The sequence below is a fragment of the Castor canadensis genome, chromosome 4, assembly GCF_047511655.1.
Source record: "Castor canadensis chromosome 4, mCasCan1.hap1v2, whole genome shotgun sequence".
NCBI classification, from domain to species: domain Eukaryota; kingdom Metazoa; phylum Chordata; class Mammalia; order Rodentia; family Castoridae; genus Castor; species Castor canadensis.
The window spans coordinates 184,720,138-184,747,663 of NC_133389.1; the positions used below are offsets into that span (position 1 = coordinate 184,720,138).

At 49.9% G+C, this 27,526-nt stretch overlaps 1 protein-coding gene across 2 annotated transcripts; it reads left to right on the forward strand.

Annotated features, from left to right (window-relative positions):
- Positions 1-13,848: 13,848 nt before the first annotated feature.
- Positions 13,849-20,472, forward strand: LOC109698710 (aquaporin-12-like). 2 transcript variants are annotated; one of them, XM_074072197.1, is made up of 4 exons: positions 13,849-14,815; positions 14,919-15,003; positions 16,261-16,377; positions 20,192-20,472. In XM_074072197.1, the coding sequence occupies exons 1-4, from the start codon at positions 14,050-14,052 to the stop codon at positions 20,337-20,339; spliced, it is 1,116 nt and encodes a 371-aa protein (XP_073928298.1). In that variant the 5' UTR covers positions 13,849-14,049; the 3' UTR covers positions 20,340-20,472. The 2 variants fall into 2 exon arrangements, with proteins under 2 accessions (XP_073928298.1, XP_020038658.2); XM_020183069.2 differs by lacking the exon at positions 14,919-15,003 and having other exon boundaries at positions 20,139-20,472.
- Positions 20,473-27,526: the final 7,054 nt, after the last annotated feature.

The window sequence follows — 27,526 nt, forward strand, 5'->3', positions numbered from 1 at the left end:
CTCTGTGATTTGTCTCTAATTGTCTCTGGTTGCTGGGATGGGATTTGTCCCAGTTGGTCTCATCTGACCCACGTTGTTGGGGTGGGGGAGAGTGATAGGAGTCAGTGTTAATAAAACCTTTTTGGCCAAATTTAAGTATTAAGAGGTCTATAAGGAGTGGCTCTTAGGCTGGGCTTATCTAAAGTCCATTTTTAAGTTTAATTCTGCCTGTTCTTGGGTGATGTCCTCACTTCTCAAAATGCTGTTTACATTATTTGTTAGAAGTTGTACTTTTATAGAATGTTAACAAGGAACTGTAACAGAGTTTTATAAGGGAAATACAAAAAATAAAAACTAAGAAGAGCAAATATTTAAAGAAAAACTAACTTGTTTAACAAATAAGTACTTGCTAGAGTCATTTTTTATGAGTTTGGCTATAAATGTTTGAGAGAAGGATTACAACTGTTAATGACATGGTTAGGATTCTGAAGAAAGTTTAGCAATTGACAAAACAGTCTAACTGTTTCCATTATGTTCAGACCTTAGGCTAAAAGTTAGGACTGATATCATTTTATATTAGTATACTAGCTTAAGAGTCCCTTATTTTTAAAATACATTTGAAATTTTATTTTAGTGTAAAGAGTGAACTTTCGAATGTCTGTATTTTTATTAAGTCTGGCTGAATGGGGGATGGGGACTTTGAATGACTGTTTTTTAGAAAAGACAGAGGAAGAAGAGAAAAAGGAGAGAAAACAGACATACAGACAGACAGAAGGCAACAGTCCCTTTACATTAACTCTGTACCTGCAGTCCAAGCATCATCCCGAAGGTGCTCTCACACACACAGGTAAATAAATGTTCCAATTAGGCATGTTAAGAGTGTTGACTTAAGCATGCACAAGCCTTAAAAATGTAAAAATGACATGACTGCAGGCATGTTAGTCAGTCAGCACGTTTTTAGGGGCACCAAGATAGAGTTAGTGCTTCTTAGTTTTATTTAAATTACAACAGAGATCTCCTCAAGTACTTTTGTGTATTTTAGGGTTGCTTTTCTGCTAGTTACCAACATGAAGTTGTAGAACTCAAATTTCCCTGTCCGGTAAACAGCAGAAGCTCACATTAGTTCAAATGAACCTAAATGGCTTAAAAGAGCCGGGATGACAAGGAAAAGGAAAGGCAAGGCTCATGGTGCATCAGGCGGGGAGAACTTGCCATACTTTAGGGCCTGTAGGGTTCAAATACTTGTTTTTCTATCTCACCAAATGATGGTAAAAAAGCAGCCAATATTGGCCTAGAAGAACTGTGATTTTGACAGCTTCACGGTGATTTTCTCTTCCTCTCTTCCTTTATTTTTATTTTTATTTTATTTCTTTAGCAGTACTAGGATTGCTCCCTTGGAGAATCTGAGCAAGGGCTTCATGCTTGCTTGACAGGCGCTCTTCCGTTTGAGCTCTGCCTCCAGCCCTTGAAGCTGCACGAGACCCTCCTTCTGTACCCCCTTTGTTCAGGGTCGGCTCGCTCTGGATGGCTGACACCTAAAGGGCATATTTTGTCTCCTGGTTCAGATCACCAAAATTGTAATTAGAACCCTAGGCCAGAGGCCTAGACAGCAAGGTTTCCAACATGTCTGGTCTGGCTACTCACCCAACAATCCAACTAAAGAGACAAGCAGATGTGAAGGTCAGGGAAAGGAGATTAGTTACCACGTGTGGCTTACAGGAAGGGGGTGAGTTAGCCCATCTTTGGGGTACTGACTGAGCTTTAGGTTTAATTAGAGGAAGAGCTGGGACAGGGATCTATCGCCCACCTCATGAGAGAACCAATCAGCCTCTATCGGAGATGGGGCTTCCTATTAGGAGGGGATGAAGAGTCAGATCTGAAAGAATGATGAGAGCAGAAACTTTTTGATCTGTTCCCCTATTTATGTATAATTAGATAATTGTTCTAGTTTTTGACAAAATAAATCCAGCTGTGAGATGGTGCTCTTGTCAAGGGACCCATTCAACGGTTAGGTCAAGGACCAGAGCAGTGGGTCCAGCAGTAGAGTGCCTGCCTGGAAAAGGCCAGGTCATCTTGCAGAAGTTTTGAGGCTAGGCAGTATTGCAGAAAAAGATGAGCCTCTTATCCTTGTGAGGTTCTGAGGGTCATATTTATCCTAATGATGTAAAATGCATTCCAACAGTGAATCCACGGAATGGAGGGCTGGTTGCCCACTTGGAGAAGAGAGAACATTCCATAAAGCAAGGAGGCCGAGGGAGCCCACTCCATGGTCTGTCTTGAGTGTCTGCCCAGGGGAAGGGGCGTTCCCCCCATTCCTCAAATCCGAGTCAAGGAACGTCCTCCTTGATGTGTCCCAGTGTTCTCCCCCCTCCCTCCAGGGACACACCATTTATGCTCTGCAGTAATTCCTGGGACTCCTGGATGCAATCAGCCCTTGGGCATCATTGAAATTCCAACTCCTCCTAAGGCCCCATTTTCCTTGATAATATAGGGACCAGTAAAATCTCTAGATGTGGGGACCCAAGAAAGCAAGAAGACCTTTCTCACTGAGAGAACAAACCTGAGCAATCTAGCTTCATGTACGTCTCTCCTGCATTCTTTCCCATATATCCAGATGGTTTTTAACTCATGGTAAGTTATGAAGTGGACAGACTGTCAAGTAAAGGAAGAGAGACATTCAGGCTGTGAGAGATTGCCTGAAGGAACTTGAAAAGGAGCAGAGAAGTGCTCTTCCACACAATTCAGTAGACTGAGCAGCTGGCAGCACCTGTAGGTAAACTCGTGGCGTGCTTCCCTTCCCCGGAAGTGGCTGAGGACAGAATAGCTGTGATCGATGGTTATGCTCACGTGGCAGGAGTAGGTGCTCATGGTGAAAGTGAGGCCAAGGAAAGAGAAGCAAAGCGTTGCCTCTAGCCCACAGGGAGGTGAGGACAAGAACGTACCTTAGTGGATCTTTGTCATGGCACCAAATGTTACCAGTGGGCCAGTGGTCAGCGGATGTGATGGTGTTGTAGTGGCCTCAGTGCCTGGGTACAACAGCTAAAATTAGAACGATGTCCTAGTGGCAGGGGAAAGAAAGTAAGCGGGCAAAGGGAAGCACAGTAAAGAAAGAGGCTTTGATTTGGGAAGAAAGAGGCTTTGATTAAAAGTGACAGTACTTCTCTGAAGAGGTGTAAAGTGGACAGATCGGAGAGGAATCTGACTGCCCCAAGTAGCCTCAGTCTGGTCTTTGTTTGGTAACAGGGAGGGGAGGTCTACTGGCTCTGCCTAAACGGGGCACCGTATGCATGCATGTTACCTAAGGGAAGGTAGACACCTGCACAGTGGCAAAAGTGAGACCAGCAGCATGTGTTGTAGGTCCTGGGTGCCCTTTGCAACATGCATGGAAGTCATCTGTGGCTTTTATTTTAAACATTCATGTAGTTAGTCCTGAAGTGAAGACGTGGGTCCTTGTAGGGGGACATTCATTGACTGTAAACCCCAGATGCTTGTTACATTTGAAATGACCTGGACGTGGGGGTAGCATATGGTAGCATATGGACTTACTCTCTTTCTCGTGTATGTGTAGCTGTCTGCCTACTTTAACAAGATGGCAGCTCTCATCAGGCTCCGGAAGCAAATCTCTGGATCTCTGGATCTCCTGGGAGCAAGGACATGAAGCAATATCATGTCAGAGCTCCCCTCTTGTTGTGAGGCCCACAGGGGCGGTACAGCCAGCACAACCGTTTACCGCGGTTCAGACGGATCTGCTGTTCACCATTCCCATGGGTTGGTGGACACCCATCTGTCCTCCCCACAGAAAATAGAGTTGTTTGTGTCATGGGCAGCATCTAGAGTCCCCACAAGTCTGGAACCTTCCACAGTGTCCTTAAGATCACGGACAGAGGCTTGGTGGAAATGGCAGAGCCATCCTTCAAGTGCAGAGTGTCCTGCAGCTGACAATGACTCCAGTTGGACAGTGACATGGGAGGCAAAGGACAGAGGACAGGAGAGGGAAGTCAGAGGTCCTGGAAAATCTTTGTCACCTTCATCATTTTTTTTTTTTTTGGGTAAAGCTGCCTGAAGAGGGATAAGACTGACCTGGGAACATCCTAATGGCCCTATCTCCCCTATAGGAACGCCCTATAGTGTGCTCTACGAAACCCTGGCTCTGAGGTATTTTGCTCAAGTTAGAGGGCTGGAGGAGAAAGGTGCCAGGGAGACAAGTGTGGAAGCCTGGGGTGCCTTTCGCAGACCCCCAGGTAGAGCTGAATTCAGGGCTGAAGGACAGAAGAGGCAGAGTCCACTCGGGCAGCTTTTCCAGAGCTGCTGACACCCCAGCACATAAGAATATGACAAGGTTTCCAAACATTTCTACACGGAGCTTCCACCAGTGCACATGCTGGTCTTACAGCTGGAGGAGGGCACCACTTCCCACACAGCCACACTGTGTGCTCAACCTCCCCAGCGTGAGAGCTCACAGAAGGATCACACAAACCCTGGGCCAGGTCCTTGCTGACCGGCCACCTGAGCAATCGAAAAGGACATCACGTGGTGTCTCACTGTCCTCTCCCTGTGCAGAGTGGACATAGAGGAAATAGTGCACTCAGGACTCATTTCCAGGTGAGCATCATGAGTCAGACGCTGAACCCGGGACAGAATTTTATCCTGCTTACCTTTTGCAATTGTGCGATCGCTCCACAGCAGCAGTGGAGCCAAATGAGAGCGAATTCAACTCAGGTTCATAAGAGGGACAAAGTCCAGGCTTCTGGATCAACGGGAGACGCTTTTTAAACCACAATGACAAAAATATTTTACTTGCTTCATTTAGAAATCAGATAACGTGGAAACCATTCCTAATGAGGTTTCTATTTCTGTAATGCACACTTATAAAATTATAATTCTATCAGGTCTCCATTTGAGATGTTGTATAATCACTCAGATCATTACAATAAACCAAAAGAGAAAAACATCAAAATTATTTTAGAAGCAAAACAAAGTTCTTGCTGTGTTTCTGGGTTACTTTATTATACTTATTAAACACAATGAAATAATGCAAATGCAGTTCCTCCAGATCAAAATACTTAACTTCTAAGAGTCATGTTTAAGTAACCTGCACTTACAGAACATTGTTTAAGAATTATAATCTGCCAGATTAATGGTCATCATCTAACAGCAACAAATCTAAGAGAAAAATAAAAATTTGTTTTAGTGGAGAGAAGAGTGTCTTGCTCTCCTGGGATTCCAAAGTGGACTCGCTGGAAGATGGTCACTTGGAGGCTCCTCCCTCCTGTGATCAGACGGTGTGGACAGTGCACAGTGGAGATGCATCTCTGCTTCTTGGAGGAGCAGGGTCTGAATAAGGACAGAATCAGGGGGTCCTGAGATGAGGAGCCTCAGACTCAGCTGACCTATATATGCCAAGAAGAGGATGAGAAGAGCCAGGTGCCCCATCCACATCTGGGGAGGAGGCAGGAGGAGTGAAGGGGCTCAAGGAGTTGGGGTCTGAAGGAGTCTGAAATGCAAGTTGTGAAATACATGGCTCCCGTCTACCAGTCCTCTCGCAGAGGCCTTGACAGAGCTTGTGGAGGTTGGAGCATGGATGGAAAGGAGAGAGGGAAAGAGACAGAGAGAGCAGCTAGTGCTGTGGCTGAGGCTTCTTACAGAGATGGTCTGATAAGATACTCCAACCCAGGAGTGAACTGGAACCAGTGGAAGCTGAAGCCCATCTCTTGCTGTCCACTTGTGATTGAATCAACTACTCAGCTCCTCACTCAGGCTGCCAGACAGAGGGCCTCTCTGGGGACGATGTCTCTATTTCATTCTTCACTGCTCATGTCTACACAACATCTGCTGTAAGATGAAACACAAGGTATGTGAAGAGTAAGGAAGGTGCAACCTAGAATCAAAAAGAACGACAAAAACCTTCATAAAAATAGACCAAGAGATGACCCAGATGTAAGTGACAAGGACTTTGAAATAGCTATTTTAAATATGTTGAAGAACTCTGAGGACAATAGAGACAAAAAGGAAGAAACCAATGGTGACTCTGAACAGAGAGATAACTCTGAAAGCACATCAAATGGAGATTCTGGGGCAGAAAACATAATCTCTGAAATGGGAAAATCTAAAAGCACAGGAGATTGCAGAGAAAGGATCTGTGATCTCAGATACAGTTCAACGAAACTATCTAGAGGGACACAGGGGCTTGGGGAGAATGAAAAAAGGGCCCAAGTATCAGACACTTTGGTTCAGTATCAAGCATAGGAAGTCCCAATACCCAAGAAGCTCAGGCTCTCCAAGTGCTATAACTGCAATAAGCCTACACCTAGTTGTGTCATAGTCAGACTGCTAAACCTGAAAGGTAAAGAGAAAATGCTCGAAAGTAGACAGAGAAGAAGGACCCGTTCAAGGAAATAGTGTGATGGTGGACTCTCGTCAAAACAACTGAAGCCAGTAGACAATGGAATGGCATCTTTTCAAGAATAACTGATTAACTCAATCCATCTGCTGTCCTAGATTCTATGATGGTCAATGTATCCCCCTAGAAACAAGGCAAAACAAAGACATTTCCATGGATGCTATGCTACTGAGGTCCTTTCTCTAGTGCTGAAGGATGTACTCTTCTAGCTTCACGGTTGTGCCAACTCACAGCTCTCAGCCCTCTCCTGAAATCGCCTCCCTCAGGGTCATGCACACTTTCTGGGTAGCCTGAAGCCAATGGCCAGTGCAGAGGTTTAAAGGAGTGGGTTCCTTCCCCAATCCGGGGTACCTGAAGGGCCACCCAGCTCAGAATGCTCTGTTCAGGTCTTCAGAGAAACAAGGAAGAATCCATCAGCTGCAGATCCTCACTGAGTGAAATGCTGAAGGAGCATTTTGTTTGTTTGTTTGTTTGTTTGTTTATGGTGCTGGAGATCAAACCAAGGGTTTTGTACATGCTAGGCAAGGGCTTTACTCCCAGCCTTAGAGGAAGATCTTCAGGTGTGAGACAAATGGCACCAGATGAAAACCTAGATCCGCAGGGAGGACAGGAGCATTTCAGAAATGGTCAGTGTGTGATAATACAAGACACCATTTTTCAACATTTCAAAAAGCTTGTTGAATGCTAAAAACAAAAAGTAAAATTTCAGTTGGAGTATCACATTAAGTCTACATAGGTAGACTTCATATAAAACATCAGTAAGACGAAGAGTGGCAAAGGGCTCTATAGGATTCTTATATTGCTCACGAAATGGTACAATACAAATTCAAAGAATAGTTTAGTGAGTTGAAAAGACATAGTGTAGTTACTAGAGAAGGTCAGCCAGCTGTGACTCACAAAGCAAATCCTATCTGTGGTCTGTTTTTGTCAATAAAATTTCATCGGGATTTAGCCACGCTAATTCATTCTAGTCTCTCTATGGCTGCTCTCTCCACACCACAGGATTGAGGAGCTGCACCAAGACTGTCTGGCTTGCAAAGCCTAAGCAAGCATTGTGGCCCTTATAGAAAACATCTGCAGACGCTGCTATGGACACATTTCTAAATTGACAAAAAAATGAAAAATAATAAAATGTCAAAACTACTTAATTAATTCACATAAAGGTGGTGCTGGAGCAGGAGAGGAAAACAAAAGGAAAGGAAAGAATGGTGCCACTGGTGGCTTGTGCTTATAATCATAGCTACTTCGAGGCAGAGATCAGGAAGACCATGGTTCAAGGCTAGCCCAGGCAAATGGTTCCCAACACCCTATCTCAAAAATACCCAACACTAAAAACGGCTTGTGGAGTGACTCAAGTGATAGAACGCCTGCCTAAGCAAGTGTGAGACCCTGAGTTCAAACCCCAGTACTGCTCCCCTCCCCAAAAGAAATAGAATAGTAATAAAGAGCAAGATGGTAGGCAAAAGCTTATCTATATCAGTAATTTCATTAAAAAGAAATATTCTGGAGGGCTTATAGAGGGTAAGGCTACATATGTTTTCTGTCTCAGAAAACATAAACAAACAAACAAAAAGTAAATTGTCTAAAACCTTTGCTCCAGGATCAAGATGGCTAGCCTGGTAAAAAAACAGTGCAATGGCAGCCTGTTCACAGATGTCATACTGGGTTGGGCTTTGGAGCAACTCACCCCTCTGTGTCTGCCTTCAGGATGGCCATCAGGCCCAGCTGACTGTGCTTGTACACTTTCTCTTCCCCCATGGAACGTGAGCATCAAAAGGGCAAAAGTCCTTCCATCATGGTCCCTCTCTATACCCAGGGCCTGATCATTCATGGTTGCCAACACATATCTGCCAAATGGGTGGATGGATGGATGACTGGATGGACGGATGCCACAAAGCAGACACAGGAACTCTCAGGCAGCTTGGAAGTCCTTGCTGTAGAGAACTTTGTCCTGTGAGAAGTGGACAGATGTTGTGGTGCAGTGTCCAGCCAGTTTCCTTAGCCACTCACACCCTGAAGCCACTTAGTCCTTCATCCTGTGAGTTGAGTGCACAGCCAATGCACTCAACTGCTCCCTGCTCCCTTCCTGCCCCCTACTGTTCATTCCTCAGAAAATGTGTAATCAGACCACACCCTTCCCTGCTCCTCTTTTCCAGTCCTTCCCAGCTCACCCTGGGCTCACCTGCTCTGCTGCCAAACTCCGTGGTTCACTCTACACTCATCCCCTCCTCTCCTCTTCTCTCCTCTCCCTTCCTCGTAACCCCACATGTCCCTATGATCTCTAATAACTTTGGCTCTGTCCATGGGCCTCTTTCCTATGACTCTACACTGCTGGCTCCTTCCCTTGCCTCAGGCTTCTGCTAGGCTACCCACTGCTCAGTTGTGGAGAGGCCATGGTCACGTGACTGGACCCGCTTCCCACTGCCTCCCAGCCCCGAGCATTTTTAGCAGCTGGACCAATCTTCCACCGCAGGTGTGAGCTCCAGGAGTTGAAGAGGTCCTTTCTATGTGCTCAGCCTGGATGTCCAGTGTTAGGCACACAACAGATGCCATAAAGGCTGGCGGGATAATTGAATGAGTGAATGACTACAGAGCAAGGATCATTTGACGAGCTGGGATGATGTCTGGGTCTCCAGAACCACCAGCTCCCCAAGACAAATGTGGATCCCTTCAGGTTCTCACAGGCAGGGAGGCCATCAGACCTGGGAAAGGGGAAACTCCAAGGTGGCTTCTATAAAGTATTTAAGGAAAAATAAGGCCAACCCAGTATGCACTCTTTTTAGGGAATAAAGAAAGGAAATCTTCCCAGGTTATTCTATGGAACCAGTCTCATCTTGACACCAAAGCCACCAAAATCATCACAAGGAAGGAAAAAATCACAGACCAAGGTCCTTCATGAGCATAGATATGGTATCCTTCACATGCTAGCCACGGGATCCTGTAACACAGAATGAATTGTGTGCCGTGCCCAGTTGGATTTGCCTCAAGAACGACAGTGTGTTTGACATAAAAACCACGGAGTGTTGTTGTGGCTTGGATATGAAGTGTCCCCTCAAAAGGCTCATGTGCTGAACATTTGGTCCCCAGTTGGTGGACCCAATCACTGGGAGGTGATTGGATCACGAGGTGAGTGATTGATCCACTGGGGGATTAAGAATTTGATGGCATTACTGGAAGATAATAATTTTGGAGGTGGGGCCTCCTTGTAGGAAGGAAGTGGCGAGGGGCTGGTCCTTGTCCCAGGTCCCCCGTGTCTCTGCTTCCTGGATGCCATGAGGTGAGTGTTCTCCTGTACCACACGCCGCTCCCACCATGATGTTCTGCCTCACCACAGGCCCACAGCAATGGAGCCAGCTGACCACAGTCGGGGACCTCTGCCACCGTGAGCCAAATAGTCTCCCTCAAGTTGTTTTTCTTGGGTATTTTGTCTCAGTGATGGAAAGGCTGACTAACACAGATGTAATGCATTTTATTAACAAAATAGCACAGAAAAGTTACATGATTGCTTCCCAGGATGCAGAAAGACTCCAGACAAACTTTAATATCCATTCTTGATAAAATTCTCAGTAGCCTACTCATAGAAGGAAGCTTCTTCAACATGACTAAAGACATCTATGAATAACCCAGAACTAATACCAGATACATAGTCAAAGGGTGAATGCTTGACCCAAAGGCCAGAAATTAGACAAAAACATCCACTCTCACCACCTCTATTCAGCATTTCTCTGGAGGTTCTAGGCAGGACAAAAAGGCAAAAAATGAAATGAAATGTATGCAGAATCATACTGTCTTCATAGACCAGAATGTTCATTATTAGTAATACTTAATTCTCCCTAAATCTCTCTGTGGATTCAATGAAATTCCAATTGTGATCCCACAAAGCTTTTTAAAATGGAAGTTGATGAGCTGATTCTAAAATGCATATAAAGATATTAGAATAGCAAACAGTCTTGAAAAAGGCCAGGTGCTGGTGGCTCACACCTGTAATCCTAGCCATTTGAAAGGCTGAGATGGGGAGGATGGAGGTTCCAGGCCAACCCCATCTCAACAGAAAAAAAGCTATGTGTGGTGGTGCACACCTGTCATATTCTCTCCCAGTGATGACAGGAAGCTTAAAATAGGAGTTTTGTACAGTCTGGACCAGCCTGGGCTAGAAGTGAGACCCTATCTCCAAAATAACCAGAGCAAAAAGGGCTGGAGGTGTGGTTCAAGTAGCGGAATGTCTGCCGTACAAGTGTGAAGCCCTGAGTTCAAACTCTCGTACCAACCTCCCCCAAAAAGGAGGAAAAGTTGGCTTAAAGGACCCGACTCGAAGATACAGTATGAGCATGAAGCAATCAAGAATGCGTAGCGTTTGTGTTGAGAGGAATAGGTTGATCCAAGGAACAGAATAAAGATCCAGAAATAAACCCATATTTATAGAGTCAATTCATTATAACAAAGTGACCAAAACTGTCCAGCAGGGAAAGAAAGGATGTTTTAGCAAATGGTGCTGGAACTATTGGACATCCACGTAGGAAAAAGAAACTTAGCCTCCACTTTCTGCAATAAACAAATTATTTCAATAAGTATCACACTAAATTATAAAACTTCTAAAAGGAATCATGTGGGGACAATTGCTGCAACTGAGGGTGGATGGACACTGTGGGCAGGAAGCAGAAAGCAACACCTATTAAACTAAAAGTAATCAATTAGGCAATGGCTGAGACTGGGAGAAAATATTAAGAAAGCAAATATCAGACAAGGACACGTATCTGAAATAGGCAGAGAATTAGTGTAATCAGAGCTTCCGTACAAAGACATACAGCCCTTGCCTTCAACAAACAAGCTAAGGTTATTTGATAACCAACAGGCTCATCGTAAAGTGCTCAGCATCCTTTGTCAACAGGGAAATGCAACTGTAAACCACAGCGACGGAAGCAGACGCCCTGCTATAGACCAATATTTTAAATCTAGACGCCAACTGACGAGACACCATAAACCTCTGTCATCGCTGGAGGGAGGGGAAAATGCTGCCATCACTCTGGGAAACGCTTCGATGGCCCCTTATACAGTCGAACGGCTACTGCCCTCCGACCCAGGGCATTCTATAGGTATTTTCCCAGAAGAAATACAAACGTGTCTGCAAATATAAAAATGTTGATGCCAGCTTTATTCACATTGAGACCAGCACACAACCAAAGGTTCGTCATCAGATAAAATGGGTAAACAAACAGTGACTCCTCCATAAAATAAAAAGGAACAAAACTCTAAAAAACACGATGTGACCCCCCTCCCAGACAGGAGTCCACTGCACACAGCCAGACTCCAGGCAGCACTAATGCGTGATTCTGTGCACGTGTGACTGCACGAGAGGAAACGTGAACACATAACACACCAGAAAGGTGGATGCCACTGATTGGGGTGGGGGAGGGGGCGTGTCCACCAGGAGGGTGCCTGAGGGACTTCCTGGGATGATGAGCGTGTCTCTTGATGCGACGTTGGTCATCTGGCCAAAGGCATGGACGTTCACTCCTAGGATCAGCGTGGTTCACTTTAAATGTTACCCAGAGACAAAGCGCTGAGAGCGTGGCTTATCAGCTTTGCTTGTTTGCGGTGGTAGAAGTCTCTTTTCTAAGGCCACTTTCTGTGGGTTTGGGCTGGGTAAGCGCATAGGAGCGGGGGACTCATGGGACCAGGTCTTGCACTGAGGTTGGAGAAAGGAGCCGTGGATATGGGAGGAGGAGCGGGGGTCCTGGTGAGAAGGGAGGTGTTGCTCTGATCTCATCCTTCGTGTGCTCCTCTGTGGAGAAACCCAGAGGTGATTCTTCTCACCCAGTCACCAGGTCTCTGCCACCTCCACCTTGTCCCCCTCCCCCCTCCGACCAGGCAGGAGCCTTGCACAGAGAATGGCTAGGGTCTGAACGAGGGCGTCTCTGCTACCTGGGGTCCCGTGGGCACGAATCAGGGACTCCTTCCCTTAGGGACCTTACATGGGACTCTTTGTCTGAGTCCTGGGGATCGGGGTCTCCTCTCCTCACTAGAGAGGACCAGACGCCTTCCTCACCTCCAGGAAAGTCTGGACCTCCAAATTGTGTACAGTCAGCTGAAAACAAATTTGGCTCCTGGCTGTCCAGGCTGCAGCCTTCCCTTCGTCCTCAAGTGGATCCCACTCCTCCCCAGGTCAGTCTCTCCATCTGTGCAAGGAGAGGCTGGAGGGCAGACCTGGGCTTAGAGAAATAAAAACCGAACTCCCTCTCGGGGAGGGCGGAGGCGTGGCAGAAGATGAAAGGCCTGCTGGGCGCGTGGTGAAACTGGTTCTGGTGGAGCGAATAAGGCTGCACTAGTTTCCGCCCTCCACGTTAAATGTACTGCGACATGCCAGGCCAAGACCACTTGGGTGAGAAGGGCCATACTGCAGGGGATCAGGCTGCCGCATTCGGGGAGCCGGCAGGGCTGATGCCACATCTTCTGGGGGTCAGGAGCTGGCAGTGCCACGGGTCTGCACCTTCTCCATGCGGCTGTGGTCAGCCCATCTCTGAAGATAAAGCGAACTGATTCTGAAGGCAATGCTGAGCTCTGGGACTCACTACTGGGACAGAACAGGGAGGCTGATGGGGGTCCTGCCTTCTGCTGAGGGGTAGGATGGGGCAGCACAGGGAGGGGTCACGGAAGCTGTAAATCAAGAGGGCCCTCCAGGGGCACGAGGAGGATGGTGGAGAGTAGAGTCACCTGTCTGCCTGTCAAATGGTCCTCCTGGTGGTTCCTAGAACCCTGCAAAGCCCCTAGCTCCTGTGCTCACCTGTTGAGGGCTGTGGCTGGATAGGACAGGTTGGCACCCTGCCTACCCCTCCACACGGTACCCCTTGCTGGGACCCTGGATGGAGTCTTTGGAAACAGTGTCCAAGGGACCTCAACCTGGGCTTCTTCCTCTTCTTTCCAGAAAGTCCCCTGAGTGTCAGGGAATGCCACTTGTCCTGGTCTGCTCCTCTCTTCCCCCAGGACAGGCAGGAAGGAGGAGGCTCACAGCACCCCCAACTGCTCTGAGCCCTGCTGTCTTGAGAGACACAGCTCAGCAATGTGACCTCAGGAAGGGAGTCTGTCCACGTCTTGGCACAGGGTGACAGGGTAAGGGCTCTGAAGGACTCTGTCCTCCACCAAGTGATGAGGGTCCTCTTCCTAGCCCAACACATCCTGGCACCTGGAGAAAGCACCAGAATGTCTCAGCCAGTCATTTTCCTCAGCACTTACTTACTTACTTAGAAATGCATTTCATTTGATGTATGCTTCCAGGAGGAAAAATTGAAGCCTGTGCTGAGGTGGGTCCATTTCTGCAGGCCCAGTGTTCTGACGTCCAAAGTCCCCTGCTGGGGAACCCAGATCCACACAGCAGGTCCTAATGCAGCAGCTGCCTCATGGATAGCAACAGTGACCAGTGACCAGTGGATCAGAGGATGGACAGAACTGTGGACCCTGCACAGGTGGGGCCATATTGCCAATGCAGGGAACAGGTGTGTGGTCCTGGTGCCAGAAGCTCAGGTGTGAGTCACAGAGCCCAGATAGAAGCTTTGAAGAAAGCAGCCCTTCTCCAGTGCGTAGGGCTGGGAGAGCGAGGCCTGGTATGTCTCACACTTCAAGAGGACGCCAAGCAGGGTGGGGCAGCCGTGGGTGCTCCTAGATGCACCTGGCCTATGACCAGTGGGGCTGGCAGAGAGGGGCCCAGGTGCGGTGTTCCCAGAGGCCAGGTGGACTCTCCCACATCTCCTCTGCCCTCAGACTGTGGGGCCAGTCAGCCTCCCACACGTCACCAGGTCCCCGTTCAGCACGGCTCCTTTGTGGAGCCCAGGGTGATGGCTGGTCTGAACGTGTCCCTTTCTTTCTTCTTTGCTACCTGTGCCCTCTGCGAGGCAGCCAGGAGGGCTTCCAAGGCCCTGCTGCCAACAGGTGCTTATGTCAGCTTTGCCCGGGAGGCAGCAGCTGCAGCCCAACTGGCAGCCTGCTACCTGGAGATGCAGGTGCTGGTGGAGATTGGCCCCTGGGCTGGGGGTTTTGGGCCCGATCTGCTGCTGACCCTGGTGTTTCTGCTCTTCCTGGTACATGGAGCCACCTTTGATGGGGCCTCAGCCAACCCTGCTGTGGCCCTGCAGGAGTTCCTCATGGCCGAGGAGTCTCTGCTTAGCACTCTGCTGAAGCTGGTGGCCCAGGGGCTGGGTGTGCAGACTGCCTGCGCTCTTACCCAGCGCTGTTGGGCTCTGGAGCTCAGCGACATGCACCTACTACAGAGCCTCATGTTCACGCACTGCAGCTCAGCCCTGCGCACTTCCGTGCTGCACGGAGCACTGGTGGAGGGCGCCTGTGCCTTCTTCTTCCACCTCACCCTCCTCCACCTGCGGCATAGCCTTCCCGTCTACAGGGTGCCGGCTCTGGCTCTGCTGGTCACCATGATGGCCTATACAGGTGAGACTTTCTTTGCTCTCTGCTGGGTCTATCAGGACCCCAAAACCCATGTGGACACCCAGGAGAGGAGTGGGCCTCGGGGCCCACATGTCCTTTTCCTTAGACCCTGGCAGGTGGAAGGGGTCTGGTGGGCTGAACCTAGGGTGTTGGACATTGCATTCAGCCTGGAAGATCTCCACCTGCAGCCGGTGAGTGGCTTGGCAGACCCCTCAGGGCCTGGCCCTTTCTGATCTGGGAGTCCTTGAGTACGCAGATACCACACCAAGGGTGACATATCCGGTGAATTCATCCTGCATACTTAGCCCCAAGATGGAAACATGCATCCCCTCTCCTATGACTTCTGTCTCAGTCACGAACTGACCTCCCCTCGTGGTTCCCTTGTTCCCCTAGGGGAGCTGCCCTGGGCTCTGCTCTACTAAAGTTCAAGGCCCCTGCTCTGATTTTGTCTCCTAGACCCTGACCCTGGGCTCACTCCCGGGCAGGCTCCATGGGATGGGCATTCTATATGCGGGCAGCTGCAGGACAATCATCAGTGCTCTGAGGATGTCACAGAGAGTCCAGGCTGAGGTGTCCCAAAAGGGCCTGAATCAGCACTTTGGACAAAGCAGACCATAATCCCCAGCACAGGGCAGGCACCAGGTGACCTAGGCCAGAAGGCCACAGGAAGGTGCCTCCAGAGCCCTGTACAGATGGGGAAACTGGGGCAAGAGAGGCCAGGGAGTTTGGTGGGAGTGGGACTCCTCAGCAGATTGCCTGGGCTCCTGTGTCAACACAGAAGTCACACTGGGACACAGGAGCTTCCTGTGTCCTGGCCAGCCCTGGCCAGCCTGGGCTCTGGATCCACATGGCCTGTTGCTCTCTCCAGGATCCAGAACCTGCTCTGCCTTGCCGAGTAGCATAGCCCTGATTCCTCTGGCCTGGCCCAAAAGACTGGCTCAGTCACTCCCCTCACACTTCTGTTGCTGCCCACAAGTTGGAGTTCCCTGCAGCCTTCCTGCCAGGCTCCTTGTCTCCCTCTCTGTCATTTTGAGCCTCTTCCCAACACAGTTTGTCACTTTGTTGTCTCAGTCACAGTCTCTTTCTGTCTCTCTCTGTTCCCCCTCCCCACCGTCCGCAATCCAGTGACCACCTTCCAGGAGGTGAGATATAGGAGAAGAATCACTGATGCAGGAGTCCCTCCTAGGGCAAGATGAGGAGAGGGGTGTTGGATGTCCCTGGGGAGACCTTTGTCCCAGCTGCACCCTGACTCTGTGACCTTTGACCTTGGCTGCACAGGCCTCGCTCCTGTCCGTCAGCACGACAGGGGTAAGGGCAGCTGGGCCTCTGTCCCCAGGTGTGCCCAGGCCTGCACCCTCAAATGTGGTCTCAGAATGCGTGTCAGTCCTGGCCTGGACAGGCAGTTATGGCAGGACGAGCCCGTGAGGACTGTGTGCTTCTGTCCACAGCTGGGCCCTTCACATCTGCCTTTTTCAATCCTGCCCTGGCTGCCTCTATCACCTTCCGCTGCTCAGGGCACACCTTGCTGGAGTACGCCCAGGTGTACTGGCTAGGCCCTTTGACAGGTGAGTCAATTGGAGGGTTCCCTGGGCCAGTTTTGGGACCCCTGGGGGCAGTGGGGTCCTGGGTGGACAGGGATGGACACACAGGGCATCCCTGGCCTTAGGCCTGTACAGCTGGTGGGGAGACAGATTCACTGTGTTGGCGCCGAGCTCTTCTTGGAACATTGGGGTCCTAAGGAGAGGAGGTGAGGGCACCAGGTCAGTGCTCCTGGGCCCCTCTGCAGTGTGGACTGTCAGGACGGGTGACTGTGATAAGTCCATCTTGGTTTGGACCCTGTCACAGAAGGAAGGGGCCTGACACCAGGTACAGAGGTGGCGGGGTGAGGGGTGGAGAAGCAGAGCCTCTGAGGGGTGCTGCATAACCAGGAGGGACGGGAGTACAATGGGGCTCCCTGTGCCTGGGCTTCCTAGACACCTCCACACAGCTGAGCAGGGCTCCCTCACTGGGCAATGGTGCTGTGACCACAGAGTTTCTGGGGCAAAGAGCCACACTTGGACAATAAGGCAGGCTATTCCCTAATGCAGGGATGTGCACCTGGGGGTGGGGTGGCCCCAATACCCCTGGGTCAGCCCTGTGACCCTGATGCACAGAGGGGCCTCCACTTGCCCTGGGCCTGGCAGAGGAGAAGCTGTCCCCAGCCCCAGGGTCTGGGTGATTGTGACCCTAACATCTGAGGCCTGGGTGGAGGTCACACCTCTCTGGTACTGTCCTCAGACACTCAGCTCCCCCATGCTGTCCCTGCCTTTATCAGATGGCTGACTGACTGATGTCCAGTGGAACCCTGGAATCTCTTTGTTCCTGCTCGATCCTCACTGGGAGTGTTTGGGGCAGAGTCCCAGCCTCTGAGAGGAGCGGCAGAAGCTCCTGGTCTTCCCATCAGACAGCAGTCCTGGTGACAACAGTGATGTCCTAACCATCTGTAACCCTGGCTCTATTTTTAGTCTTACTAAACATATTAGAAAAGCTGGGGTACCACCTCTTTGCTCCACATCTCCTCCCACAGGATGCACGTCTGTGGTCTGAATATTTCCTGTTTACTTCTGTGTCCCCAAACATGGGGCCTCTGTGATTTTTCAGATTTAGGTGTAACTCTGGGAGAGCCACAGGAAGGACAAGGAGTCCTGTCCCTCTCCCACCTCCATCCACATCCTCCTGCTTCCTCAGGCCGGGGGCTTTGCATCCTCTTCTGACCTTTCAGGATTCATCAGTGGTAACTGTTGTCACCTCGATGGTGGAAACACCTGGCAGGGCTGACCCCTGGGGCCTGGAGGGCTTCCCTTTCCTGCCAAATGCTTGTGTTGCCTGCTGCTGAAGACAGTCCTGGTTCCCATCTTGCTCAGTATCCCAGGTCCTTCCCATGAAGTCAACACCAAGGGCTTCTGGTGCCATGGTCTCATGGTCTCAACTCTGGAATGCCATCTGGCAACCATCTCCCTCGCTCCCTCCCTCTCTCCTGTCTGAGTTTTCTTGTTCCATTTTCCACATCTTCCCCTATTTTGGCTTATTCCTTCTTTTCGGTGCACATATCTCCCGACATTTCTTGAGAAATGTTGCAAGTTGCAGACCTCCTGTCTGTGGAGTGAAATCCCTTGATTCTGAGCTGCTCTTGACTGTTGGGTTGGCCTGGGATCAAATTGTTTCTGGAGATAAGTTTCCCAGTAAGTTTTAAGGGGTACCACTCCATGTCTTCTGTTTTTGTTTCCTGGACAACTATAGTGAAGTGTCACAAACTGGGTGGCTTCACACTCTATAAAGGGTAGAGCCTGAGACTGTGTCTTGGGGGGTACCTGCCCCTCCTGCTACTGGAGGTCCTTGGCATCTCCTATAGTGCAGACACGTGGCTCCAGTCTCTGCCCATCTCTGCCCATCTGTGTGCGTGTCTCTCCTCTTATAGGGACACCAGTCACACTGGACTTGGGGATCCACTCCACTCCAGAGACTCTATTTAACTTATCTCATCTACAAAGACTCTGTTTCCAATAAGGTCACATTGTAAGGTCCTAGGACATGGATTTGGAGGGGACATTCTTCACCCCAGAGCTGCCTCTAACTCCAAATGGCTGCTGTTCAAAGCCATCAGGAGTGCATCTGGACGCCCCTGGGAGCTGAGTGGGGAGAGGCTGGGCGCTGAGCATCCCACACGTAAGCCCTCACGTCAGCCATCCTCATAAGGGACCCTCACCTTCAGTGGTGTCTGCTGGCCCTGAGCACAGATGCCCTCTCCGGGGAAAGGCTGTCTCCTGATCAGTTGGAGAAGACCCCAATGCTTTCCAGGAAGCAGCCTCTGTGACTCAGCGCTCTTCCCTAGGACTTGAACCCACCCTCCTACGTTAGTGTCATAGCACTCCGTTTTCCCAAGGGGACCTGGGCCTCCACCTGCTGAATTTTTGGGGGCTCTGTGGGACAAATGGGTTACTTCCAGCTCTCTTGTTTAAGGACTGGACTCCCTCAGTTGTATAAATGTGTTTGAGTTCACTTGCTTTTCCGCTTCCAAAGCTGTGTTGATGAGTCTCCCCAGCTCTGTCCCGTCTTGCTGGGGTGGCACTTTTTTTTTTTATTTGGCAGTACTGGGGTTTGAACTCAGGGCCTCATGCTTTCTAGGCAGGTGCCCTACCACTTGAGCCACTCCACCAGCCAACTGGGGTGGTACTTTGACAGAATCATTTCCTACCATTTTTAGAGCAGTTTCAGGCGCCAACAAGACAGAGATTCATTCAATAATCCCCTCTCTCCCCAGCGTGCAAAGTAACGCTCTTGCCACTGAGCTACATCCCTAGTCCTTCACTTTTTAGATAGTCTCACTGTGTAGCCCAGGCTGACCTCAAACTTGTAATCTTCTTGCCTCCTCCTCTGGACTTCTGGAGGACACCCCCACCACTACAGGCTCTAGGAACTTTTTATCTGTGAGTTCAAAGTTAGAATTGCAGGCAGCGCCCCCTCCTGGTGGCTATAAACATCTGGTGGGTCCTGCCCTCTCTGGACCTGCAGCCTCTGGAGCCAAGATAGCACCACATCCGGCTCAGGGGCTGAGCAGGGGCAGCACAGCAGTGGAGCCTCTCAGGCTGTGACCACAGAGTCCATTCTCAGGAGCCAACAATGCACCTGCTATTGGGAACTGGGGCAGGTCCTGGCAAGGTCACCCTGACATTGGTGGGACAGAGCGAGTTCCTCCTGGGTACCACCACATCACAGGTTAAATCCTTTTAGGACTTACCTCAAACCTACAGAGAATCTGTTCTCTTCTCCTACCCTGGCTAATCGACCTTCCCAGTGACCCAGAGATCAAGTGGGAATTTAGGACTTTCAACTCCCAGATTCTGTGCAGAATGTGGGGACAAGGAGTCAGCCAGGCCCAGGCACTGACCCAGGATCCTCTGCTCTTTGTGGCCAGGTCCAGCCCCATCATCCCCTTCCAACTTCCCTCCACACTCACCCATCTACGAACAGCCTCCCAGGATGGCACGTCAGCTTCAGGCCTAGGAAGAGAGGCCATACGGCTCTGAATATGGCTTGGGACATTTGTGCAGGGAATCCCGGGCCCTGGTCGCCAGAGCATGGTCTAGAAGTCATGAGTTCCTGTGGGCTCCTGATGGGCTTATTCTTAACTCCAAGGGAGGGGACCTGGGGAAGGGGTATGGCCAGGAAGGGCTAGACCAGGGCTCAGTTGGAGCCATGCCATTGCAGAGGTCTGTGGTTTCTGGCCCATGGAAGGCCTGGGTTGTGATGTCCAGTCTTCCCTGTAGTCTGACTCCATCTCTTTCAGGAATGGTCCTGGCTGTCCTGCTCCATCAGGGCCATCTTCCCCGCCTTTTCCAGAGAAACCTGCTCTACCGGCAGAAGAACAAGTACCGAACACCCAGAGGGAAGCTGGCCCCAGGTTCTGTGGACACCCACATGCCCACAAAGGGATGCAGTGGCCAGGAGCCAGGGCGGGGCAGGGTGGCAGCTACTGGGCTCCAGCTGAGCCTTCTTGCTCAGTAAGGCACTACCTGGGGGCCCAGCCCCAGGATGGACCCTGGGACCTCCCATGGCTAAGGAGGGGTGGTAGTGACAGCTTCCATCCTTGGAAATCATTTGCAAATAAACCAATGAAAAGACCTGACTGTCTCCTGTGCCTCACATAGGCTTCTGGAAAGACAAAAAAAGAGGTGAGCCACCTCCGTCTCCCATAGGCTCTTTCTTGCCTCTTGTTTACAGATGAGAATAAAAAATAGAACCCAGGAGGATGGGCAAAAAGTGCAGGGTGAGCTGACCTGGGCCTGGGTGGGTTCCACCATGAACCTAGCCACTGGGCCATGTGTGGTACTCACAGCCTGGGAGGTCTGATACACAGTGAGGGCATTGAGAATGGCAGTGAAGCCTGCAGTGAAGGTTGCAGGGCACACAGTCCTGCTGTCTACCCTGTTCCCTGACCCTTAGGAGCAGGGCCTATTCGTTCCACAAAGCCAGTGCATCTCTGTCAATCACTAGGGCCTCGCCTTCAGGACACTGAGGCTCCAGGTCAGGCTTGGGAGAGCCTTTAGCCCTTTCCTCTCCCAAACCAGAGCTGATCTGAAATTTTCAATCCAAGAGAAAAAGTCCCTAAACTGTGATTCCAGCCCCCTACCTCCATCCAGAGAGGGTGAGGCTAGCAGGGGCTTCTGCCACAGTCCTGTCCCTGGGGTGGGGGACAGTAGCCCCTGGGCCAGCTGCTCTGTGGTGGAGAAAGGGCTCAAGGAGAAAACAAGTAAATATCCTGAGGGCTTTCCCCGGAGGCTGTTGGTGAGGCCATGTATGGAGAGAAAGGTCTATGCCTCCCATGCTGTCCCTTCACTCCTCTATAGCCCTTTCTTCCCCCCAGCCTCTTTCTTCCCCTCCTCAGTGTGGCCAACCTGGGGAAGGAATGACAAAGAGCCCAGGGGCCTTCAGGGACCTGGGATGGGGCTTGGGAACCAGCCCTGTGCAGTCTTCAGAGGGCTTGACAGGGCTCTAGGAGCCCACAGGGCTTTGTGTGAGGCAGGAGGGGCTGGAAGTGGGGGTCACAGCAGCTTCAGTAAGGCACAGGAAGTAGCCCAGGAGAGAGGAGGGCCTCTCATAGGGCTACAGCAGGACCCAGGACAGCTGGCCAGCCTGCTGGTCCCCACAGCAGGTCCTACAGCCTGCACAGGTGGCCAGGACAAGAACCAGTACTCGCAGTGTGTCCGAGAGATAAGGTAACACAAGGAGAGTGTACACAGCAGGAGGCCATGAGAAAGGCTCCAGGACCCCTGTCTTTGAACGCTTCAACAGGAGGCAAAAACCACAGGCTTTGAAACAAAAATTAAATTTAAAGATCACTACAGTTAATGGGAAAACCTCACAATGTTTGTGAGCCTTTAGGCAAACTGCTATTAATGGAGAAGATAATTTCAAAATTAAACTCTCCTCACATCGAAGAGCCAAAACTTGCAGTTTAAACTGTATGGAAAGCAGGAATTCACTTTCGGTTCCTCACTTGGTGTCTATGAGTCACAAGAAAGACCAGAGGAAACCTTAAAATCACCCTAGCATGTCAGAGTTGCGTTCAAACGTGTATAAAGCTGTTTTTATGAAAACTTGTGTCTTTTTAGAAATCGCTCTGTAAAAATCTTCAGCCCTAGATATATTATTGATCCAAAGTCATTTATCAAAGGTGTCCCTTATTGTCACAGCCTATCAAACACTGAGCAGTTCCAGCTATGGCTGCCTCAGCAGAAAGAACCTTCTCAAAGTTAAAAATGGTCAAAAAAGAGTGATCGAAATTGTTGGAAATATAAATTTTGATGGCATAGTAAATGAATTTGCAGAAAAGAGGTCCAGGAAAATCACATGATCCGCCAAGACCCCTCATTAATAAAGCAGAGCATTCTCTACTGCACTGCATAAAAGTCACACCAAACATTTTTGCAACGGGTAAGCTGTGCTGCTTCTCCTCTGCCGTCTGATTGGTGGCGTCTAATTGGTGGTAAGACATTTTCACAGAGGACTTTCTACTCAGAGCCCCAGTGACAGCCCTTTCTGCTGCTCCAACGAGGGCCTGCATTTTCCTTAGCAAGGATCCAGCCCCGGCCAGTGCTCTGCAACCCCAGGTGGTCCCCCATCATGCCAGCTGCTGGGCCTACTCCTGGAGCTGGTGCAGTTGGGGGTGCTGGGCAAACTGTAGCTCAGAGGTTGCCAGGTCACAACAGGTTTAGTGGATCTTGAGGTTCAGGCTGAGCTTCAGTTCGTAGCCCAGGATGGGTGCCAGCCGTGGCAGAGCATGCCACCTGCCGCATCTGTGCAGGAAACAGGTGTGCACAAGCTGTACCCAGAGGCAGAGGTCTCATGTACACATCCTGTGCTCCATGCCAGGTTGCAGCAGCTCGCAGGTGACAGTCACACAGTGGTTAGCAGGGAAAGCCACCTCATCATCCAGCCCCATACATCGCATCCCACAGCAGCACTAAGAACTCATCTAGATGTTTGGCTCTGGGACCAGGTGGAAGCACAGAGTCACCATCCACACCAATGGGGCCTGACACAGCAGGGCAGCACATTGTGGGAGCCCAGTGGAAGGTCAGGCGGCTTCACGGGAATGGCTTTGTGTGGTCCTGAAAGTGGCCCATGCACAGGCCTGGGCAAAGAGGCAGGAAGGCTTGTCATAGACGGTAGACCCCTAGATGTGGGTGAGTTCCACAGGATGGTGAAGCAGCTGAGCTTGACTTGCAGCACCTGGGGAAGGCCCCACGTGGGAGCGGTGACGAAGGGGCTGGTGGCCCTGGAAGCAGCTCCAAGGGAGTGGAATGGCTTTGGGCCCAACCCAGGAGGAGCTCCCCATGCATGAGTGTCAGCACACTGGGGAAAAAGTGGAACCACACCCCTCAGAATCCACTGTCACTCCTTCCTGGACCCAGGATCCACCTCCCAGGACTCCCAGGAGAGGAACAGTGTCCCTTGGCCCTGCCCATGGTCACCTTCCCCTCTCAGCAGCGGGCAGCCAGCTCTGTAGAGAGAAGTAGGAGACTCCTCCACTCTGGTAGACAGGGAGATTTTTCAGAACAGCCTGAGGCCCCTGTGCAACTGGGCTGCATGGACACAAAAGAGCAAGTGGGCAGGTGGTGTCCAATCAAAGTGCTCCCACCCCATGCCTCAAGGCCAAGGACCTGCACCCCTGGGCTGAACCTCAGGTGCTGGCCCATGATGTCATGCCAGGGGTGGTGTGGGAAGGCCAAGGAGACAAGGTCACGCTCCAGGCCACAGCTGGCGATGGTGCCACTGCTGCTCTGGGGACCTTCAGGTAGCACAGGTGGGTCCTGGGCCTACAGCCTCTGCTCAGGAAAAGCTAGTCATCAGCAGCTGGCCAGATGAAGGCCCAGCTGTTCATGGTGGTCAGTGTGCTCTGGCCAGGAGGGGCCAGCCCCAGGTTTTCCATTACATCAGTCAGGCAAGGACAACTGATGGCTCCCATGGAGCTCCTAGCGGTGGCAAGGTGCCCCATCTGGGCTGCTCAGAAGCCTTCTCCCTGGAGTTCTGAGCTCAGCATGGCAGGGGCTGCTGTGTGTCTGGGGGCTGTAGAGAGCTGTGTCTCTGCTGGAGATGCAGTTTGTGGTGTCCTGTTGGTGGCCAGCCCAGGGAAGAGGCACTGGGCATTGTCATCCACTTCCCTCTTTAGTAGCCACGCCTTCCTTGGCACCAACCTTACACAGGCCTCTTTTCTGGTCAAATTGCAAGTTTTTCAAATCCTTCTCTATTTTCTTGTTCCTGATTTTCACTGTAAATCTGGCTAAAAGCAACCAGCAACACCCATGCTACTTAATGAATGCTGGGATGCCTGGAAATTTCTTCTGCCATCACCTTTACATTTAGTCTCAGGGCATGGACTAAGTGTAGACAAGTTTGTTGCCGGAAGGTAACATGACTGGCCTCTGGTCTAATGCCTCTAAAATCCTCATTCCCATCTAAAGTCTCATGATCCCAGTCTTATGTCTGCATTCCTATCAGCACGGTGGTTTTCAGAGCTTCCAGAATCACCCCTTTCTAGCCTGCTTCTCCAGACTTTTCCAAACTTCTCTCACAAACTAGTTCCAAAGGTTTCTAAGCCACACGGAATGGTCACAGCAATGACCTACTTCTTGGTACCAATTTCCTGTGTTAGTCACTTTTTATTGCTGTGACAAAAATACTTGAGAAAACAACCTAAAGAAGGAATGATTTATTTTGACTCATGGTTTCAGAGGTTTCAGTCCACAGTTAGCTGGCTCCATTACTTTTACAGTTGTGGCAAGGCAGAAGCATCATGGTGGAAGGGCATGATGGAGCAAAGCTGCTCACCTCAGTGTGTCTGGGAAGCAGAGAGGCAGGCAGGAAGGGGCTTGGGATAAGAGGTATCCTCCAAAGTCATTTTCCCCGTGACTTTCTTCCTCCAATCAGACTCCACTTCCTAATGTCCATTCAGTATAAACTCAAATGGATGACCTTGGTGCCACCATGGTCCAGTCGCCTCTGGATAGCACTATCTGCCGTCAGTACAGGAGACTTCCGAGGGGGCACTTCGTACTCAAACCACCACACTAACTTTGCACCTTTTTTGACAGAGGGTCTGAATATTTTACTAGTTTTTAAATTGGGTCATTCACTTTTTTGTTGTTGGATTTTTAGTGTTCTTCATATAGTCTGGACACAGGCCCTTTGTCAAATTCACAAAGCCTTTATTCCTGAACTTTTATAGGTGTTAGATCTGTGATCCACTTTTGAGTGAGTTTTTGTATGATGTGAAATGTGAGACAGGTCCCATTTTTTTTCCTATATGGATGGTCCAGTGCCATTTTTTTCTTTTGAAAAAATATCCCTTATCTGTTCAGGCTTTAAAAAACCTTGCTTTAAAGTGGATCATGAATATTGACTTTGTTCTTTTGATGTACAGTTCTCTGAATTTAAAAGCATGCATATATTCATTTAATGATTAGCAGAGTACAGAATAGCTCCAGGTAGGAGAGTAGTCTTCTGAATTCTAGACAAAGCAATGCCATTTTGCATCAAGCCATGATTTAGTTGTTCTGTGCACTGAGGCTACATGACAGATGGCCGCAAAACAAAACCATCTTTCCTATGGTGTTTACTGAAACCTTCAGATTTTCTGGTACGGACAAGGACAAAATGTGCTCAAACACACAGTTCCTCTCTGGGCCTGGCTTGCTTCTGCCCTCTCCTGGGCGTTGCATAAACTTAGCGCTCTGTGAAATAGGAGCTTGGTAGGCGGGGGTGGGGAGGGGTGGGGGGTGACTTTGCTGACTGCTGCTGCCCATAAGCCATCCAACGCCCTGGAGTTACTTACAGTAACTCCTAATAAACTCATTCATTTATCATGCTGGACTCGTGTGAGTCACTGTTTGCTATGTCATCCCAGTTCAGAGGCAGACATTTCTTTTATGACTCCTTGGGAAATTCACACAGTTGGCACCCACACAAGGACCTGACAGATTCAAAAATATGTCATGATGGGGCATCCATGGGGGTCATCCTGGGGAGCCACCCTCCCCCACAGGGTACAGGAAAGCCTTCCAAATGCCACTGGAGAAGGAAATACACTGTGATCCCTGAAAGCAGTATGTGTGGGATGGGATTGCAGAACAGTGGCTGTGGACAATTCGACCTGCTACCAAGACTGAGCTTTCTTTCCAGAGGGAAATCGCTTGCTGAAGCAAAGAACTCCAACTAGAAAGGGATGTATGAGTAACCTGCTTCAGGCTAGCCTCTGACTTGGCAGGAAATTTAGCTAAAACGAAAGACAAAATGGAAATTCTGGGATGGCGTTTCTTTGGGGGAGTGAAAAGAAAAGAGTGCAGGTACACACTGTGCTGAAGAATTCCTCAGGGGACCCAAAGACCTGGGTCCATGGGAAGAGTCAGACAGCAAGAGGGGGAACAAGTTGTACACGACACCCCCCAAGTCTGATCCTTAGTGCAGAGAAAGGGGAAGTCTAAGACTCAGCATGCAGACAGAAGTGTCACCAGTGGTCCTGTCCAAGAGACCACGCCGTTAGGAAGAGAGTGGATCCTTGGCAGATCGCTGCTGAGGAAAATGTGCAGGGACTCAGGAGGCAGAGTTCAGTGCGCACCGTGGATGCTTGATTTGTCTTTCCTACAATGCCGCCCACTTCCACTAAAGACCTGCCACCTTTCAACAAATCTAAAACTTTCACTTTATCACTTAAATTAAGCACATTAACGCTTACCTTGCCTGTGGGGCATCGTTTGCTTTTTGGGAGGTAGACGTTCACAAAATTAAGGGCAGGGAAACACTACAGGTCACAGGATGACTAAATACAGCTGATGCTAAGGTAAGACTGAGAGCTTCTTCATGAGTGAGTTGTGAATTGCACGTGTGGGAATTTGAATTTTTCATTTTTGACATTTCCTCTGATTGATTTGTTTGTCTAATTTGTGCACCTAGTCAAATACTGCTCCCATGCTGCTTGAAATGGAGAAAACAGGTGCGAAGCCTCACTGCTTGGCTTGTGAGGCTCTGGGATACGGGGCGGATGGAATCAGCTTATGCACCATGAAGCAGAGAAGCTGTGTGACGTAGTGACATATCGCTCCCCTAGGGACTGGTTCAGATGGGTCATTAGGGACTCTGGAAGTCACCTGCTGAGACTGCAAGACCATCAAGGAGGGGCAGGTGATACTCTAAGACCTGGGGATGCGGAAGGCAGATTTTTATGCCCAGCTCACCAGGCTCGATAGAATCATGTTTGCTGGAGACCTGAGAAAAAATTAGTCCAATAGGGACCCAGGGAATATTACAGAGCTCCAGTGGCCTTAGTAAGTCTGCTAGTGGGTCACAACCTCCACAGGTGGGAGAAGCTGTCAGGCCTCAGTGACTTGGATCACTTTGTGAACCAAGTGGCAAAGCATTAACACAGCAAAAACTGGTCTCTCCAAAGGGCAAACAACTAAAAAGCCTCATTCGTGCGACCAGGAAGCAAACATGGCAGAATTTGTGCTGTGCTGGCATGCCACAAGATACAATTGATAGGAAACCACAATGCTGTTTTGACAAGTTTATGGAGGGTTCAAAAGCTGGGACAGCAGTTAACCAAGGCATGCCTATCATAGCCACAGAGCCCCCTGCAACAGAAGCAGAGGAACTTCTGAGGGCAGGAGACCCCTGCAG

Bases quoted from the DNA above. Each gene is read 5' to 3' on its own strand.
- LOC109698710 (XM_074072197.1), top strand. From the start codon at position 14,050: ATGACCAGTGGGGCTGGCAGAGAGGGGCCCAGGTGCGGTGTTCCCAGA. The intron at 14,816-14,918 runs GTGAGACTTTCT...CCTTTTCCTTAG, and splicing joins CACCATGATGGCCTATACAG to ACCCTGGCAGGTGGAAGGGG. The intron at 15,004-16,260 runs GTGAGTGGCTTG...TTCTGTCCACAG, and splicing joins AAGATCTCCACCTGCAGCCG to CTGGGCCCTTCACATCTGCC.